Raw genomic sequence first — 18759 nt, 5'->3', positions numbered from 1 at the left:
CTCCAACACTTGCCAATACATCTGAACAGGGCCAGCTATAAAGAGGACGATGACGAACCTCCTGACGAAGGAGTCCTAAAAGCGCATCTCGGTTATCAGTTGAACTCATTCATCACCATCACAAAGCGAACGTGCAACACCTGAAAACATGGCCTTCTCACCGGCTTATGGAAAACCACTCCCATCGATTGGCCCGGACTCGAACAGAGCGCTGGAACAGCCGCCCGCCGCCGGCAGCTCTGGGCATGTTGAGCCTAAGGAGAATAGGGATCCCGAGGTCTTGATGAACCACGGTGGTGGAATCGGACCCGATGACGCAGGTCTGGGTTCGACGGTCGTTTCAGGCCTTGGGGAAGAGACAAGGACGGTTACGTCCGATGTGCACAAGCCAGCAGTTGGGAACTCCGCGAACGCGTCAAGCTCTCCATCCAATGCCATCGATTCTCGAGCTGGCAGTTCGGTCCAGGGAGAGTTGGCTTCTAACAACGGAATGGAAGCCAGCACTGCGACCGATGGGTCGAATCCGGACGTTTCACACACTCGCGGGGGCTCCGAAGGATCCTCCAACTCGGTGTCGTCTGCCAATGGCCAATCCGGTGACGCCTCCGGCGACCCAATCTGCAAGGGGTCCGAATTGCAGTGCACGTCGACAGTGGGTGGCGTAACCCCGTTCGGCTGCGTTCTCGACGAGACGTTGGGATGCGTTTTGTCATACGAACCCTTCTGGTCGGTGTCGCTGGACCGCACTTACCACAAGGACTTTGCTCCGCTCTGCGCACCTTATGCTCAGAAATGCGCCGCGGTCGGCTCATCAAGACCTTCCATCTGCGCTTGGGATACCATTTACAACTGCTACATGCCTCGCGACGTCTGGAGGCCTCTCGTTGCGCCTAACCCTTCCCCGACAGAGGGTCCAGGTCCGAGCATAAGTGCGGCTACCCCTTCACCGACAGATGGTCCAGATCCGAGCATAGGTGCGCCATCGGCCACCGGGGGGAACACAGACAAGGACCCCGCACGGGGGGGCACGGCTACACTCACCACGACCGCTATCCCTCGCCAGACCCGTGCACCGGGCGGCTCACACGACGTATACTACCGTGACGGAAGCCGAGCGTCTACGCCGTGCCGGTTAAGCGATAGCGTATGGGAAGAGCTCTTGGCGAAGTCGGGTGTTCGTTCTAACCCAGTTTTCAAACCAAGCACAGACTACTCCGGAAGACTTTACTACTGGGATAGCGCGGCAGCACAATGGGGTGCACTCGGCTCTCAACCGCTCAGTGCGGCCACAACTGCCTTGCTAAACACAGCGGGCTGCACAATAAGTTAGCCGGCTCAGCCGGGCCTTGCGACGGTCTGGTAACAGTTGGGAATCAAATGATCATTGGTCGAGCTAGCCGTCGTCATGTTCATGACTTGTTCAAAAAAAATAAAATACCAGAAACAGGAAAAGCAGCTCTAGGGTAGCAAAAAGAGGTCAAGTCTATGTACTTGGCTCTCAAGAACATAATTAATTACACTTCAAGCATCTACTACTGGAATCAATCCATTATTTTTATGCCCTTGTATAGCGCATGTATATTGTGATTATAATTTAAATATAATAGAAAATTAATATCATGGCTGATGTGTGTGTTTACTAATAGTGTAAAAGACGGACCCGTTCGGAGACAGTCAGGTAAGCAACTGCGCCTCGTTCAATTGTGAGGTTGTATTCAGACAAAAGCTTGCCCTCCTTCCAAGCTTTTTCGATACTGTGCTTTTTGTAGCCGATTGGTTGTTAGGGAAGACTCCACTCTCCTAGGTCTGCCCCACATGCCGGCCTAGCCGAACTTTACCCTTGCGTCTAGCCTTACAAATAGGGCGTCTTGAATGAAAGAATTCTTTTGTTCGTAGATGCATGCAATAATGTTGGTTAAACAGTATAAGACTTAAATACTCAGTACACTGTGTAAGATTTAAAAGAAGGTACAACGGCTGGCCTTGTGGACCCATAAAAAGACACCTGGACCCAGTCTATTCAGTAAGTACTGTGCAGGTATTAGGTACACTTTCGGTGGATGCACTTTACTTAAATACGGAGGCTACATGGGGTACAGGGGCAGTCTACGGAGTACGAAGTGTTGCATTACACGAGTGCGCAGTACTTACGGAGTACTTCCTCCGTACGGAGTAGATACTGTATACGGAGTCCTTGCATTAAGTACTTACTGTACAGCACACAAGTACGGAGCACCGTCTCAAGTACTCGTGCTACTTTACTTGGACACCCATTACTTGTACAGCACATGTACACCCCGTACTTGCACTGATTCCTGCAGATGAACGATGGGACAAGCACCAACAAATCCCGTGCATCTCGTACTGCGCATTCAAGCATATCAATACGTGTGTGTGCAGGTGCCCCAATTTCTCCAAGTTCGGGTGCCCAGAAGTGCATCAAATGGCATGACTCACGAGCGACGAGAGAATGTATATATATGTACTTAGGTGTACACGTAAGTGTGCATTATTACTGCATTTTCGTGTACAACTAAGTTGTAAGTAGGTGTACATTACAGTACGGAGTACATGGGCAGCCAACTAGTACAAGTACATGTACATGTAAGTACAGTAAGTGTGCTGGCATGACATGCCGGATGACGCAGGAACGGTACTCGCTAGCGCACGTCAGCCCGGAAAAGCGGGCTCCATAGGTACCTATATTCTACCTGCTATAGAGAGTCGGCAGAGATGGGAGCCTTGGACAAGCATACAGTACGCATGGTGCTTGAGTACAGTACTTACTCGTACTTACAACCAATTAGTTGTAGACGCGATTCAGCGTGCTCCGTACTTGCAATTGCTTGCTCGAACAAATAGCTCGGCGAACGATGGGACTGTAATATAAGTATTGTGGGTTGGCTCGGCTTTCTCGAATCAACCTTGCCCAAGAAGCACCGCAACCGACTGCTGCGTCTGCGGATCGACATTCTTAGGTACGGCCCGGAGCAGATCGTTGCAAGTGGCAGCAGTTGTCACTGTTCCTCCATCGACCGGGTGCTTTGGGCTCTGAACAAAGACGATGCAATACGCCAATTGCGTGGCGGCGTTTGCCCGCTCATGGGTCGCTTCGAAGGCTGCTCTTTCCAGTCGCAGCCCCCTCCTTCGGCTGCTCATACCGGCCGTCGTGGTTTTTCTCCTCCTTGGGCTGTACCTTCTTGCCACCGTGCCCGTACCAGATCGGTCCGCCATATGGCTTCCACCAACTCATGAGAGCCAAGGACTGGCGGGGCAGCTCGTCGACGACGACGACGATGGGTACCCCCCCGAGACGGACGCGTCGATGAAGAGCGCGGGGAACAGCACGTTGGGGTTCGGCTCCGTCAACTTTCTCTATCTGTCGACCCGCTTCGATCGGCTCGATGCCATGTCGCTGCAGTCGTACCTTTCCGGCATTGACGTGACCGAGCAGCTGGGCGTCGGTCCGGAGATGATCAAGGACGCGGGCATGCCGCCGACGCAGAAGCCGCGCGAGCTGACGATCGGCGAGAAGGGTTGCTGGAGAGCGCATGCAAACGTACGTACCCCTCGGCGCCCGCTCCGTGATGCACATGTAGTGTAGTCTCGCGCATCCTAAGCCTCTCGCAGATCTGGTCGGCCATGCTACGACAAAAACTGCCGCCCGTGCTTGTCCTGGAGTCGGATGCGACGTGGGACGTCAAGATTCGACAAATCATGCCCAGGCTGAATCATCATTTCCGCCAATTCTTGGCCGACACGAAGTCTGCCGCCCTTCCCCGTGCCGGATGGAGCGAGCCGGCCAAGGTGGTGGCGGGGAACGGCAGCTTCGACGCAGCGCCGGCCGAGGATCCTTGGCTGAGCAGCCATTGGGATGTCCTCTTTCTCGGCCAGTGCCACGATACGATCGAGAACAAGGAGGTCCATCGGATCTACAAGGATCCGTCCGTGCCGGCCGGCAGAGACTACTGGGGCCGGACGCTCCAACACGAGAGAGTCATCAGGCGATCGGGAGGCATCATTTGCACGACGGCGTACGCCGTCAGCGAGACCGGCGCCGCGAAGCTGCTGCTAAGGTCGGCCGTGAATCTCGACATGCCGGTGGATCTGATGATGAGGGAGATGATTCTCTCGGGCGACCTCGTGTCCTACAGCGTAACGCCGCCGATATTCGCCCAGTATCAGTACGCCGAAGGCATCGGCATGGAAGAGCGCGGCGCCAACAGCAACATCAGAGGCGGCCAGCTGTTTTCCGCCTTCTTCTCCTTCTTCATACGCAGAAAGGCGTGGGAGAACGTGCGGCTGTCTGGCAGCGTTTGGACGACGAAGCGGGCCCACGAAGATGTTGCCTTCAACGAGATGGCCCTCCAAAGCGCCTGGAGACGGATATTCGGGACCAAGAAGACGGAGTAGGGCATGGGAAGTCCGGTGTGCTGTCTACGGAGGGGGCCACGACACAAGCTTGCGGGACCCCTCTGTGATTATTTCAAAGACAGCACGACAGCACGACACCACCTTTCGGCGTTTCTGTGCGGTGTTTCTGTACGGCGTTTCCTTGCATCATTTGACTTTGCCATCGACTATGCAAGAGCGGGCTGGGAGGGTATGGGGCATCTGTACATAGTGCAGGAAGTTGAAGGGATATTTGCCGAACGGCGGCATTCGTCGTCAACTTGGATGCGACGAGAAGCGACGAGAAACGATGTGATGCCAGGATAAGTGCACACGACTGTGCCATCTTGAGACGGCCGACGCAACATCTGTGCTTTTATCCCGAGCCGCTTCCTGTGACGATGAGTACATGCAAGTATTGGTGCTCGTAGATGTGTAATATGTTTAATGTGGTAAAGATACGGATGAGAGATCGCCCGCGAGTGGGGTTGGGAGACGGGACAATATGTTAGCCGGAGGATCGACGTAGCAGCATGAGATGCGAGTGAGCACTCAAAATATGCTTATAGACGAGATCTATGCCCTGTACTGTATGTACATAAGTACTTGCTTGCTGACATGACCGCTATAATCCTGATCGATTCAAGGCGATGTATTCCTTTTAGAATGATTGAGCGGTGCTTCCTTTACCGTTATCGCTACTATTATGTTCCAATTTGGCGCATGATGGGGGAGAGGGAATGCAATTTATATCCATGTGTAAATACTTACAAATCAAGTACAACTACCTACTTGTTGTACAATTACAGTATTAATACATGTTGTTACAGTATTCATACTTGCATGTAATTATACGGCTACATACTCATGTACGGAGTACTGCTTCCTAATACGTAAATGTACAGAATGCTGTATGTATCAAAGTACAGGTACGGACTACGTATGCGGAGCATCCATCTTCGTGCGTGCACCGTACATGTATATACAGTACAGTACTTTCGTGCGTCTACCTACTTGGGTGTATGTATTATTATTGTATACATGAAAGGGCAAGTAATTAATACACGAATGATAGTTATAGTTTGCTCATCGGTGGAGTGGAGTGTACAGTATGCGAGGCATCGTCCTTCACAGAAATACTGTACTCCGTACTGTACTCCGTAGTTGCTGTAAGTACATGTGCACCTAATACTTACTTACAGGTACGTGTGCGGAGTACGGAGTAATAATAATACAGGCGCCTGTACGGAGTATACTTACATGTACAAGTAACCGTGGTACCTGTACGTGTTCATATACAGTACATGCACCCAGTTATGACTTGCAACACCATCCTCCTGACGCAGCACGGCACCCTTCATGTTCATGTTGCTCCTCTGTCCTCGGCGCCACCCGCTGCCGTCGTTGATATCTGTCTTTGACCCGCTAGGTTCGCTTGACGATACAAGGGTGATGCCAAAGGCTTTCGAATGGACGCCAGCCGCCTGTCTGCTGTCCATGTCCCTGGGCAGAGTTTGCGCGTCACCAACAAGGTCGATATAAGTACATCTACACGTCCATGTACATGTGACAAAGGTAGCAGATGACGGTCCACCATCTATGGTACGGTTCGGTACGGTTCGGTACGAAGCGGGATTGCTGCCTCCGGATCAATATGCCCCGATCGTCCGAAACGACCAAGTATGCGTGTACAGGAGAAACAAAGACACAGGTGGCCCCAGCGGTTGCCAGACGACGTCGAGAACATCCTTCGCCGCGGTTACAGTCATCACGCGAAATCAAGGGGGAAACGATCAACGACAGCCAACGTCTTCAGCTCGCTCGCTTCGATTCCATGGTTTGTACACTCAACCCGTCGTCAAGGCCCTTGCCAGCTGCATCGCCCGCTCCTGCTTAGCCATCTAGTGAATCCCCATGCCCTTGTAATCGACCGTGTCGATGGGCTCCTCGTTCAGATCTGGGCTGGCCAACTCGCGTCCCCGAATGTACTCCTATCGGTTCGAAAGCAGTCAGTACCGACACGTGCAGCCCGCCGGGGTGGCGCTTACCAGACAGTGGATCGTGTGCATATTCATGTCGCGTGTCAGCTTGGCTCCGTTTCCGGTCATGTGCCAGCTGAGAATCATCCGGAGGTTCGCAAGACAGTGGAGCTTGTGGAAAGTGCTCTGCGTGAAGCCGAAGCCGTTGGCCTGGCCGCCCTCGATGAAGTTGGGCTTGCCGGCGGCCTGATCCAAAGTCCAAAAGTCACCATGCTTAACGGAGGAGGCCCAGTAACCCGAAATGTAGTCGTCGCCGTGCGATCCAATCTCCTTGGCCTGCTCCATGGTCACCTCCGGGACTCCGCGCACTCGATGGGCGATGTTGATTCTCTCAATCGCTCCGAGCGCCAGGTTTTCACGGTTCAGGAGAGTGCTGTAGTCGCCTTTGGTGCTGCGCTGCTCGACGACCTTGGGATACGTCATACCTCCGCTTCGGGTGTATGATTCTTCGCGGAAGTCCTCGGCATCGCTCCTCTGCTCTATTACCTTGGGATATGTCATGCCTCCAGATCGAGTGTAGGATTCCTCGCGAAAGTCTTCGGCATCGCTCCTCTGCTCAATGACCTTGGGATAAGTCATGCCTCCAGATCGAGTGTAGGATTCCTCGCGAAAGTCTTCGGCATCGCTCCTCTGCTCAATGACCTTGGGATAAGTCATGCCTCCAGATCGAGTGTAGGATTCCTCGCGGAAGTCTTCGGCGTCGCTCCTCTGCTCAATGACCTTGGGGTAGGTCATGCCTCCGCTTCGTGTGTACGACTCCTCGCGGAAGTCCTCGGCGTCGCTTCGTTCCTCAATAACTTTAGGGTACGTCATACCTCCGCTTCTAGTATACGACTCCTCGCGGAAGTCCTCGGCATTGCTTCGTTGTTCGATGACCTTTGGATACGTCATGCCTCCAGATCGAGTGTAGGATTCCTCACGGAAATCCTCGGCGTCGCTCCTCTGCTCTATTACCTTGGGATAGGTCATGCCTCCACTTCGAGTGTAGGATTCCTCCCGGAAGTCTTCGACATCACTCCTTTGTTCGACAACCTTGGGGTAAGTCATGCCTCCGCTACGAGTGTAGGATTCCTCACGGAAATCTTCGGCATTGCTCCTCTGCTCAATGACCTTGGGATAGGTCATGCCTCCACTTCGGGTATAAGACTCCTCGCGGAAGTCTTCGGCCTCGCTTCGTTTGATGACACCCACCTTCGACACAGAGGACCGAGAGGCCGGGAGGGTCGATCCAAAAGCTTGCGAAAGATCGATGAGGGACAGATCCAGGGCCTCGCGTTCGATGTTAACTCTGAAAGTGATTTTTTGTGTCAGTGGTTGTGCTCGCTTCAGAAAAGATGGATAGATTTGCAAAGCATGACAGAATCTCACCTCATGATGGTGTCATTTCTAAAGGCTTGGCCGGGAGCACTATCGTCCTTTAAGTTTTCTAGAGCCAAGTCCAAGCGATGACGAGTATCATCCGACAGAGACTTTTGCCAGTCGTCAAGTGCGCGAGCCTGCACGACAGCCGGTGCAGCGTTGCCGGTTGCGGAAATGGGAACGGACTGGACGTTAGCAAGGAACAACGCCAAGGCGCTGCAGGATGCTGTGAGCTTGTGCATAGTGGTAGGACAGAGGAATTGAGTGTAAGTTGAGGTTTTTTTTTGGATGGGACTGCTCAAGGTTGGAGGAAAGCTGCGTTTATATAGAAGCCTTGGACGTGCGCGATGTACAGATCCGAAAACACTTCCGTCGAATGACCTCTGCGAGTGTTACGGAAACAGGGAACCGGCGTACAAGATGCAGCTGTCGTCCTTTGTCGGATTGGCCTCTATTCTCACTGACCTTGGGTGCTCGTAGGGGATATGACCGAATACGACTGATACCTCCCGCTTCCGGTTAGGTGTAGACTTTCATCCTGGGGATAGAGGATGGGATGTTTGTCTTGCCGTGAGACTTACATGCACACACATGATGTCGTAAGATGAGCTGACAAAACATTGCTCGACGGTGGTGCTTATGATGAGCCTCGAACTTTTTCCCGATCCGGGAGCGTACTGTAGATGCTGAGACTCTCCGTTGCTAATGCACGGCACAACCTGCGTCTTGGCCTTGTCCCGAGATACGGATGCCGGCCACCGGGCTGGCCGGTGTGTGGAGTCGATGCACTCCGCATTCTTATTGTGGGGTATGGGATATGAATAGATGATGAGCAGGCCGGGGTTGGAATGTGACACCATATCGGTGAATTTCGCCCGGACGTAGCTAGATGATTTTGAATCCAGGCTCTGCAGTGGGTAGTTTAGTATCATCATGTGCATGTAGTTCTCCTAACATGTCTAAATATACATTTCTTGCATGGGGTAGAAGCTTGCATCCTGCTCCAACGACGGCAAAGTGAGCACGTCACGGACCGTTGGTGCCGCTCAAGATGCAAGGTCTCCGCGGGACGATGAGGTCATCATTTAGTCCCCTTCTGCAGGTGGCATTTCTGAATAGCTTGTTGATTATCATGCCAATGCGCTGCTGCGTCAACTTCCACTCCTCCGTAATTCCGCTTTAGCATCTTTCACGCCAACATATCACGTTCATTCCACCTCCTCTTCATGCTCCTGCAACACACCAGCATCGCCGGCATCATGGAACTTCTCCCGCAGTTCAAGCAAAAATATCATATTATTTCCAACGACTCGCAGGAAAGCAGCGGTGACGGCTTCAAAGCACCCCAAGCACCCCTGAAACGCTGGCTTCTGCTCGTTCTCTTTGCCTGGTGGAACGTGATCGCCTTTGGATGGGCACTATACGGCTTCCAAGCCTACCTTGGCTCGGATGAGCCAGCCGTAACTGCAATATCCTGCGACTGCGGCGCCAGCCTCGACGAAGCGACGGCGATGGGGTGCAAATACGATGCTCTCTCCGTGTCATGGCTCCCGCCTCAGTGCCGCGATGATGAGCTGGCGGCTGAATTCAACCGAGCCGGCCCTGGTCCCAACGGTGAATGGTCCTACTGGGCCGACCGTAACCAGACACGGCCGCTCACTGTTGACGAAGTGGCTGCCCTCGCCGCCAAGCCTGTTGAGGATGCCCAATTCTGGACGACCTTTGGCTGGCACGTCAGCCACTGCTCATTCTACTGGAGAAAAGAGCATCGGATGAGGGAGAAGGGCTTTCAGGTCGAGCATCGATACGACAAGGAGAGCCACGTCAAGCATTGCCACATGACATTCATGGCAAGGACACCGTTGCAGGTGACGAATACTCAGGCAGTCGTGGGTTTGGGCGGAGATCGAATTGGGGGAATCGTAATGAAGCATGAGACGGAGAAGGAAGACAAAAAGGACGAGCATGCTCGGGGACATCATCACCATTGACCAGCATTTTTGTGCCGAAAGCAACGAAATAGGAGTTAGAGGCTATTCTCAATCTAGCGCGCTTTTCTCATATAAAAACGTACATCAATCACATAAATGCCGTTGTACGATAATGTAGAAATGAGAATAGAAATGAGAAGCCATTGCCTTTGCGGATTTCTCAAAGGAATGCGATGATGGTTTCCCGAGAACATGCTAGCAGAGCCTCACGAGTCCTGGTTGCATAGGATGTAACCCATTGCGGGGATCTATCGTCAGGCGCAGTTGGATGAGGAAGGCAGGCTGGCGGAGCATGACGAGTATGATTTCTTACTGAGTAGTTGCAAACTGTACTCAAATAAGATGTAAGCCTTCATGAGGGACACGTCAGGAAGTGCGTGTTGGTAGAGGTGCTACTCCTTTTTCACCACTCACGCGAGTACAAGCTGCAATGACAACCATGAACCACAAGGGCACCTTCGTGTGCGCATACATACACCTACAGGAGTCCATGTACAGCAAGTAATTAGAAATTTGCCGCAATAGATAACTAAGTATACATGCGCAGTGTGCAGAGAGCGAGGAATGCCGTATTAGGAAGTTGTCCGAATCCTTCGGCATTGCACGGAGCCAAGACCTGCCAAATCGAGATAATGCGGCCGGTGAGGTGCTCTGTCAAGCCCGACACGGCTCGCATGTTACTGGGACTTTTGTGACGAGGAGAAAAGGCCAACGGCGGGAGTTGGCTGTCTTGGATAGAAAGCCCGAATCACGGTCGTCTTACGACTCGGGTGCATTCGGCAAGGATCATCGTCACTTGCTTCGACGGCTGGCTCGTATTGCTCGCCATACTCCTACTGTAACGCTGATTCATGCTCTAACCGTTTTCAAAGTACTACAAGGTTTTATTACATTCAAAGTGCCGGTTGATGAGATGCGTGGTGCAAATCTAAAAATGGCATCGAGAATCATTCCTGGTCGGGAAAGTCAGGACGGTACTGAACAGCATACCGAAGGTCTGTAACCCCCTTGCGGATCAGAAACAAAGGCCTCGTTATCTCACAGAGTCAAAGTACTGTACAAGTATATTTCCGTCATGTGTCATCCTAACCTACGCCTATCGCTGTTGAATCCATCCATTGCCTTGTTTCATGTTCATGATGAATATGATCGGTGTTGGCTACAGCAACGGGAACGTGAGAGCCTAGTTTCTGACAGCTGACGTTCCTGTGCCCTTGAACAATATGTCGGTGTTCGAGCTTTGAAATTTTCAGTGTACGTTTCAGTCATCACGGCTCGGGCGGGCCGCATTTGCTCCAGCTAAAACTTACACCGACCAGCACCTACATCTCACTCGGAGTCCTCCGTCTCTGACCTCAACTTTCATTTCTGCTTCATCATCCTGCCACTCAACGCCCACGTGTCTCTCGCATCGTGGTCCATCCGTTTACTTTCTACTTGATCTCCTCTTCTATGCCAGAGGGAACTCGCCAAAGGTAGCCATGGCTGTCATTAGTCACCTGCTGGGCTATGACCGCCGTCTCGCGGCCGTTGAGAAACTCGTCCGCGACCATGGGCTACAGGTTCGTATTCGACGCGGCGGTAGGAAATAGAGATTCTCACTCGCCCCTGCAGCCGTCCAAGATCTCGACGATGGCGTACAGTGAGCAGTATGCATACCCGTACAACAATTATCTGTTCCGAGTCGATCTGGCTACGCCCGCCTCGTCGGCTTTCCTTCCAGGCACGCAGCCTGGCACGACCAAGGCGCCCTCCGACGGCCTTTCCGCACTCGTCGTCAAGCTTAGCAACCCATGTGCATCAGATGTGAACAACACTAACCGTGTCGAGAACGACGTGGCGGTCCAGCATCTCGTTCGTCAGTCCATGTCGGAAGCGGGCCTCCCGCCGCTGGTGCCTGCCATATACGCTTGGGCACCGACGACAACAAACGATGAGGCGAATGAAACCGCTTTCGGCTGGATCATGTCGGAGCTGAGAAGCGGTGTGGACTTGGATACGGAGTTCTCGTCCCTCGGAGCTGAGGACAAGGAGATGGTGCTGGAGCAGGTAGCTGCCGCGCTTGGCGCCATCCAGGCTGCGAAGTTGCCCGAGAATGTCACAAAGTTTGGCGGGCTCACCTTCAACACGAGCGGGCAAATTGTGAGCGGGGAAGCGACTCTCAGGAAGGGGGCGCCAGTAGACTCGTATGCCAACTGGAGGGCTGCGAGGCTGCGCGGCCATCTCGACCGAGCTGCCGAAAGCGCCGTTATTCAGGGCTGGAAGAGCAATGGCGTCGACAAGAGGATTGAAAATTTCCTCAACAGTGGTGGCCTGGAGAAGACGCTCGCTGGCGTCGACTTGCAGCGAAAGGGCCTGGTACACGGAGACTTTAGTATGTTCGCGGCTCATGACTTGTCATTGGAAAGTGGGGGAAAAAAGTCAATTGACTGACCTGCCGCAGCCATGAATAACCTTTTGTTTGACAAAGACAGCAAGAGAATCACGGCGGTGTTGGACTTTGACTGGTCCTTCGTCTCAAACCCGCTCGACGAGTTCCTGAGCAGCCTGTTCGATGTCGGCGGCCAAATTGACCTCGACAACAGCGAGCTTGATGCCGCCATCCTTTCGGGTGACTTTTCCACACCGACGAAGCTGGAGGATGAAGCAGGCAAGAAATGGGAGGCTGCCAGGGCGTGGAATGCAACAGCGAAGAGGAACGGTGTCCTGACGCCGAGCGAGATCCAGGGTGCCCGTCAGATTGTCGACCTATTGCGCTTTCAGAACTTGCTATGCCCGTACTCGCTGGCCAATGAATCGTACGTCAAGAAGATGGGTGAGGAGAAAACGACGGAGCGGCGGGTTCAAACAGAAGCAGATATCGTACAGTGGTTGTCGAATCATGGGTTCTAACTTTTTAGGCATATATCTAGAACGAGCAGATATGATGAGAGGGTGGCAGAACGAACTGGCTCGCAGCAGGCACGCGTGTACCCAGAAAACTGCTCGGTATATACACCGTTGACACCACCATGATGGAAGCGTAGTTCATGAACACAAACTCTGGTCTCTGAGGGGCATCAGATCTGGCGCCGGCGTCCTCTCTTGATGCCGCAAGGTCTGTGGCATGGAGGAAGGGATTTTGGTTCGTTGTGAATATTTACACAGCACTGCTTGTTGAGCTACCTCTTGGCAGGCATTTATTCGACTCTTGAACCTCACATTGGGTTGCAGAGCTGAATAAGGAGTGTATCGAACGAGCTGGAAACGAGTGCGGAGTTGGGAATTTGTCACAGAATACGTACCGCAGCTTGCAGGCCCACGTGGCCCATTCGTGCCTATGGTGGCTCCTGCCCTCTCGTTCCTACTGCTACCTCCTGCTCTTTCATCCTGCTCTTTCCTTCTGCTTTTCCCTCTTGCTCTTTCCTCCTGCTCCTTGCTTTTGTTCTTTTCTCTGCTCTTTCCTCTTGCTCTTTCCTCCTGCCCTTTCCTTCTGCTCTTTACTTCTGCTCTTTCCTTCTGCTCTTTCCTCTTGCTCTTTCCTCCTGCCCTTTCCTTCTGCTCTTTACTTCTGCTCTTTCATTCTGCTCTTTCCTCTTGCTCTTTCTTCCTTTGGTTCTTTCTTCCTGCTCTTTCCTCCTGCTCTTTCTTTCTTCCTACTCTTTCTTCCTGCTGTTTTTCCTCCTATTATTTTTCCTTTTTTTCTCAATATCCTCCTTCTTCAACTACAATCGACCTCCAACACAAGGCAGTGGAACAAAAGATGCCAGGTATATCAAACCAATATCGTACAACGCCACTGCTTGTGCTTGCTAGTTCGGGGGTATCTGCATCTTCAGCTTGCGTCACGACGTGATCGGTGTTCCTCATCTCAAGCTGTGTCTACGCAGGGCCTGGGCCGGCGATTTCTACTGCAGCCCAAACGCAACGACAAAGCAAGTTTGACAATGCTCTGCGACCTTGGACGACGACGAAGCGTGAATGGGGGGGGCTGAATGATAATCGGACCCTCTTGTATGGCCTTGCCAACGAATTGTATCTGCTGCGGTTCACTTATTTCCAAAGCATCGTCAGGCAGTGGTGATATGTTGAATTTCTCACTACGGTAACAATTCTCAGCAGTGTGCTTCGTGGTTCGAGCAGCTCAATAGTACTATTGGCTCCCAAGCTGTATCGGTACAAAGTACTCTGCACATAGCATTACATGTACGGAGTACTCCGTACACGAATGTACTTTGCAGTATGCGGCGTAAATCACCGACAGCACATGTACAATATACATGTACACGTACCCACCATACCCAACGACCGCCGTTGCCGGAGCTCGCTCAATCATCATTTTTCCTGCTGCCCCGCCATTTCGACAAGCTCATGGCCGTCCCCTCCCGCTCAACAACAAAACACTGCCTGACCACGACGCAAACAACAGCTCCTTCACCATGAGACTCACCCTCGACAACATCAACCCCAACGTCCGGCGGGCCGAGTACGCTGTTCGAGGCGAGCTTGCCGTCAAGTCGGAGGAATTCCGCGCCCGTCTCGCCAAGGGTGACAAGTGGCTTCCGTTCGACCACGTCATCTCGGCCAACATTGGCAACCCCCAGCAGCTCGACCAGAAGCCCATCACCTTCTTCCGACAGGTCTGCAGTCTGCTTGAGAACCCCGATCTTCTCAAGAACGAGAGTGCTCTCGTCGACAGCCTCGGCTACAAGCCTGACGTCCTCGACCGTGCCAAGTGGCTGCTCAAGCAGGTCGGCTCCGTCGGCGCCTACAGCGCGAGCAGCGGCGTCCCCGCCATCAAGGAGAGCGTTGCCAAGTTTCTCGAGAGTGAGTCCCTTCGCCCCGTCTCCGACGGCGCCGTCCTGTCCGCGTCGACGTTCGAATCCGGAGACGCATCGAGAAGCCGCGCCTGACCGCATTCGACTCTCCAGGACGCGATGGCTTCCCCGCCGACCCAGCCCACATCTACCTCTCCGCCGGCGCCTCCTCGGGCGTCAACACGCTCCTCAACGTCATCTGCGGCGACAAGACGGCAGGGGTGCTCGTGCCGATCCCTCAGTACCCTCTCTACACGGCCACTCTGGCCCTGCTGAACGCCACCTGCGTGCCCTACAACCTCGACGAGTCCAAGGCATGGGGCACCGATCTCGAGACGATCAAGAAGTCGCACCAAAAGGCCAAGGACGCCGGCGTCGACGTTCGCTGCATCGTCATCATCAACCCCGGAAACCCGACGGGCGCCTCCCTCGCCGAGGAGGACGTCCGGGCGGTGCTCGAGTTTGCGCGCGAGCAAAACCTCGTCGTCATGGCCGACGAGGTCTACCAGACCAACGTCTTCGTCGGCAAGTTCCACAGCTTCAAGGGCGTCCTGCGCAAGATGCAGCAGGAGAGGCCCGGTCAGTACGACGGCCTCGAGCTCGTCTCCCTGCACAGCATCTCCAAGGGCATGGTCGGCGAGTGCGGCCACCGCGGCGGCTACTTTGAGCTCGTCAACTTCGACGCCGAGGTCGAGGCCAACATTTACAAGTTCGTCTCCATCATGCTCTGCGCCTCCGTCATCGGCCAGTGCCTTGTCGAGCTCATGGTCAACCCACCCCAACCGGGAGAGCCCTCGTTCGAGCTCTACGACAAGGAGTTCAACGGCATCCACGCCGGCCTCCACGAGCGCGCCGTCGCCCTGCACCGTGCCTTTGCCCAGATGGAGGGCGTCGAGTGCGCCGAACCCCAGGGCGCCATGTACCTCTTCCCCACCATTCACCTGCCCCAGAAGGCCATCGACGCCGCGGCCGCCGAGGGCCGCCCGGCCGACGAGTTCTACTGCCTGCGCCTGCTCGAGCAGACGGGCATCTGCGTCGTCCCGGGCTCCGGCTTCGGCCAGGCCGAGGGCACGCTGCACTTCCGGACCACCTTTTTGGCCCCCGGCACCGAGTGGGTCGGCAGCATCGTCAAGTTTCACAAGGAGTTTCTGGACAAGTACAGGTAGCCACGGCATGGACGGCACTCGGCATGGACGGCACTCGGCATGTACCACGCGTCGGCGGATGAGGGTACGTGCGGTTTTGCATGGATATGGGGGAAATAACGGCATGATATCACGGTTGCATGGCTTGATGACTGTTTCAACGTCTCGGTACAGGTCCTGGTACGCAAATGCATTCGCATAAAAGTCTTGGGGCGCTGATGCGTACTCGTAACACGATGGAATATTTTGATGCGCAGCTGTACACGTATGCATGGCCTTGGACCCCGTGACCTCAGCCTGCCTGTGCTTGCTCATTCCGTCGCGAGCCATGCAGTCGAATGGCAGTCCGGTCGCATTTGAGCTCGAACAGTCCATCGATCCATCCGTATGATACATGGCCAACGAGACATGTACGCGTCCGCCAGCTTCGGCACATGATCGAGTGCAGACGTCACGCTGCTGTCCGAGAGGCACTCGATGCCACCCAACGGGAGGGAGCGGTGAGGGGGGGGCACGACCGTCTCACGCCCTCTCGCTTCCCCTCAACCGCACAGCCTGGCCGTACTTTTGCAGTTTGGTGATGAGCTGGTCTCCCTGGCGCACAACGTCCTGGTACTGCTTGTTCTTGTCGTCCGGTCGGTTCGTCTCGATGACGCCCTTGCCGGAGACGCGGTCTATGGTGCAGGGGATGCGGCCGGCGGCGATGAAGCGAGCGAGATCGCTTCGAACAGGTCAGCGGCACGTCCATCTCGACGGGTGTTGAGAGACAAGAACAGGGTGAAAGTACGGCACGTACCGGTCGAGGAAGTCGACGGTGACGCCAAACTCGTTGGCCATGCTCTCGAGGCCGACGACGCGGTAGCTCTGCAGCAGCTGCTGGTAGGCGCGGAGGCGCATCTCGCGGATGAACCAGTTCTTGTGCTCGTGGAGGTAGCGGTCCTGGTTGAGGAACTGCTCCTCGACGTCGGCGAGGGACTGGAAAAAGGCCTTGTAGTTGCCGTTGTAGAGGCTGCTGACGAGGAGGGCGAGCGGGCTAAAGTCGATGGCCATCTCGGCGTCGGGTTGCTCCGTACTGGAGCCCAGGGCCGTCAGGTTCACGGCCTTGCTCGTCGCCGACGGCTGCTGGGTGGGCTGGTCGAGGACGAGATCGTCGGCGCCGGGCCCGGCGCTGAGGGCGCCGCTCAGGGCCAGCAGCTTATCCTCGCCGTCGCCCATGATGGCCTTGATCTCGGGGGCGTCGACGACCTTGGACTTGAAGTCGACGCGCTTCAAGGAGACGGAGCCGGCGAGGACGGAGTAGACGACGAGGTTCGAATAGGTGCAGAGCTCGTAGCTGGTAAAGGTGGAGAGGGAGTCGAGCAGGAGGGGCGCGGCGAGGTTGTAGGAACGAACGGTGAGGAGGTGCAGGCCCTCGTAGGCCTTGAGTCGGTTTCGGCGGTCCCAATCGCCGCCGGACTCGACGAGGGCCTTGGCTCGGTCGATGTGCTTCTTGACGAGGGGCTTGTCGCCGTAGAAGAGGCCCATGCGCACGACGGCGAGCACGAGGTCAATCTTAGTGCCAAGGATGCCCGACTTTTCGAAGACGGCCTCGCAAGCGGCAATCGCCTTGTCCTGCGGGAATCGGTAAGCATCCGTCCCTGCGAGGGATCAGGAGTGACGAGGAGAGGAGGGATGGATGGCGAGGGGGCGGTACCTTGTCGCCGACGCGAGCCCAGAACTCAACCCTCTTGCCCTTGGCGGCGATGATCTCGGTGTCGCCCGCCTGCTCGACGGCGTCGTCCTCGTCCTTCTGGAACTGCTCCAGCTCCTTTTCGTTCTCGGCCTTGAGCTTGCCGTAGAGCGCTTCATCCCAGGGCAGGTTCACGTCGGTGGCGGCGGCCCTCGTGGCGACCATGCCGACGAGGCTGGACTTTCTGCTCAGCGACTTGGCCGGGGCCGAAGCGGCGGCGTCGCCCACGGCGTTGAGGATGCCGTCCACCGGATGGGCCAGGTACCGGTAGAAGGGGGCCATCTTGTGCTCGGCGATGGCGTCCTGCAGCGCCTTGACGGCCGCTTGCTGGCCTGCCCGTGAGGCGTAGGCATTTGTGAGGGTGAAGACATGCTGGGAGAGTGGCAGCAGGGGCCACTTGGCGTATTGAGGGTCGGATCCCATGGCGGGTGGGCGGTCGGGTCCAGCGGTTCTCGAGTGCGAAACGAGGTCGGCGATCGGATGGCGTTTGCGAGCTCGGAAGTGCCGATGTTCTGGTGCTTGATGAACGGTGTTGGGCGGAGAGGGAGCTACATGAAGTTGCAGTCGTAGCAGGTTGGACAGGTCCCCGTTACTCCGTACTTGTCGTACTATTAGCGGAAGGCTGCCGCCAGCCGCGCCAGCAGCCACAGGCTTGGGTTGGGCCTCGCTGCTGGTTGGTACACTGCTTTCGAGGCAGACGGCCTACCCTATAGCGAATCTCTCCGACTCGGTTCCCCACGACATCTACGGTGAACCGCATCCAGGTCGAGACGGAATGAGGAGGGAGACAAAGCCGGGAAAGGATGGGAGAGGATTACGGGAAAATAATGGGAGACGGGATAAGTATGACGACTGCCTCTCGACAAGTCTTGTAGCCATTCCAACTTCCCTGGTTGATATTGAGCATCACATGAATGCCACGAATACTCCTTGTAGGCAACGTTTTCGATACATGATTATTTTCGGCGTACATTCACAAATGCTTCAGTGAAGATCAACAAGCACCTGAAAATACCTAATTGTACAATGAACCGACGAGGACTGGGCTTGAAACCCGTGCCAGTAACTATGGCTGTACCCGTTGCAGTACCTGTTGTACCTGTTGTACTGCAGTGCCTGCGCACGATGTTCTGCTCACTTGCTAGACCATGACTCGTGTTACGGCTGTGTTCAGATACAACTACGGGATGAAGCGAATCTCTCCGCAGCATTGAACTTGCAAACTGGGTGCTAAATAATATTACTGTCTTTAGTACTCCGTACCAGTGCACATCATAATGCTTAGTACACAGTGTAGGGACGTAGTAC

At 54.7% G+C, this 18759-nt stretch overlaps 7 protein-coding genes across 7 annotated transcripts; 5 read left to right on the top strand and 2 right to left on the bottom strand.

Annotated features, from left to right (window-relative positions):
* Positions 1 to 148: 148 nt before the first annotated feature.
* On the top strand, positions 149 to 1304 carry DCS_06875 (uncharacterized protein; the record flags this gene model as incomplete). The annotated part of the gene is made up of 2 exons (XM_040804162.1): positions 149 to 1144; positions 1209 to 1304. 2 exons carry the CDS (start codon positions 149 to 151, stop codon positions 1302 to 1304), a joined length of 1092 nt encoding a protein of 363 aa, XP_040654266.1.
* A 1760-nt stretch (positions 1305 to 3064) lies between these two features.
* Positions 3065 to 4413, top strand: DCS_06874 (uncharacterized protein; the record flags this gene model as incomplete). The annotated part of the gene is made up of 2 exons (XM_040804161.1): positions 3065 to 3559; positions 3631 to 4413. The coding sequence occupies 2 exons, from the start codon at positions 3065 to 3067 to the stop codon at positions 4411 to 4413; spliced, it is 1278 nt and encodes a 425-aa protein (XP_040654265.1).
* A 1880-nt stretch (positions 4414 to 6293) lies between these two features.
* Positions 6294 to 8032, bottom strand: DCS_06873 (uncharacterized protein; the record flags this gene model as incomplete). The annotated part of the gene is made up of 3 exons (XM_040804160.1): positions 6294 to 6383; positions 6441 to 7719; positions 7800 to 8032. The coding sequence occupies 3 exons, from the start codon at positions 8030 to 8032 to the stop codon at positions 6294 to 6296; spliced, it is 1602 nt and encodes a 533-aa protein (XP_040654264.1).
* A 984-nt stretch (positions 8033 to 9016) lies between these two features.
* On the top strand, positions 9017 to 9781 carry DCS_06872 (uncharacterized protein; the record flags this gene model as incomplete). The annotated part of the gene is made up of 1 exon (XM_040804159.1): positions 9017 to 9781. One exon carries the CDS (start codon positions 9017 to 9019, stop codon positions 9779 to 9781), a length of 765 nt encoding a protein of 254 aa, XP_040654263.1.
* A 1481-nt stretch (positions 9782 to 11262) lies between these two features.
* On the top strand, positions 11263 to 12673 carry DCS_06871 (Protein kinase-like domain protein; the record flags this gene model as incomplete). Its single annotated transcript, XM_040804158.1, has 3 exons — positions 11263 to 11343; positions 11396 to 12155; positions 12225 to 12673. 3 exons carry the CDS (start codon positions 11263 to 11265, stop codon positions 12671 to 12673), a joined length of 1290 nt encoding a protein of 429 aa, XP_040654262.1.
* A 1526-nt stretch (positions 12674 to 14199) lies between these two features.
* DCS_06870 (Pyridoxal phosphate-dependent transferase, major domain protein) lies at positions 14200 to 15743 on the top strand (the record flags this gene model as incomplete). The annotated part of the gene is made up of 2 exons (XM_040804157.1): positions 14200 to 14587; positions 14692 to 15743. The coding sequence occupies 2 exons, from the start codon at positions 14200 to 14202 to the stop codon at positions 15741 to 15743; spliced, it is 1440 nt and encodes a 479-aa protein (XP_040654261.1).
* A 501-nt stretch (positions 15744 to 16244) lies between these two features.
* On the bottom strand, positions 16245 to 17874 carry DCS_06869 (proteasome regulatory particle, non-ATPase-like protein; the record flags this gene model as incomplete). The annotated part of the gene is made up of 3 exons (XM_040804156.1): positions 16245 to 16443; positions 16519 to 17333; positions 17416 to 17874. The coding sequence occupies 3 exons, from the start codon at positions 17872 to 17874 to the stop codon at positions 16245 to 16247; spliced, it is 1473 nt and encodes a 490-aa protein (XP_040654260.1).
* Between the last annotated feature and the right edge of the window lie 885 nt (positions 17875 to 18759).

Source organism: Drechmeria coniospora, chromosome 03 (assembly GCF_001625195.1).
Source record: "Drechmeria coniospora strain ARSEF 6962 chromosome 03, whole genome shotgun sequence".
NCBI lineage: Eukaryota > Fungi > Ascomycota > Sordariomycetes > Hypocreales > Ophiocordycipitaceae > Drechmeria > Drechmeria coniospora.
The sequence above is the reverse complement of the archived record's forward strand: the minus strand, read 5'-3'. Positions and strand labels throughout refer to the sequence as shown.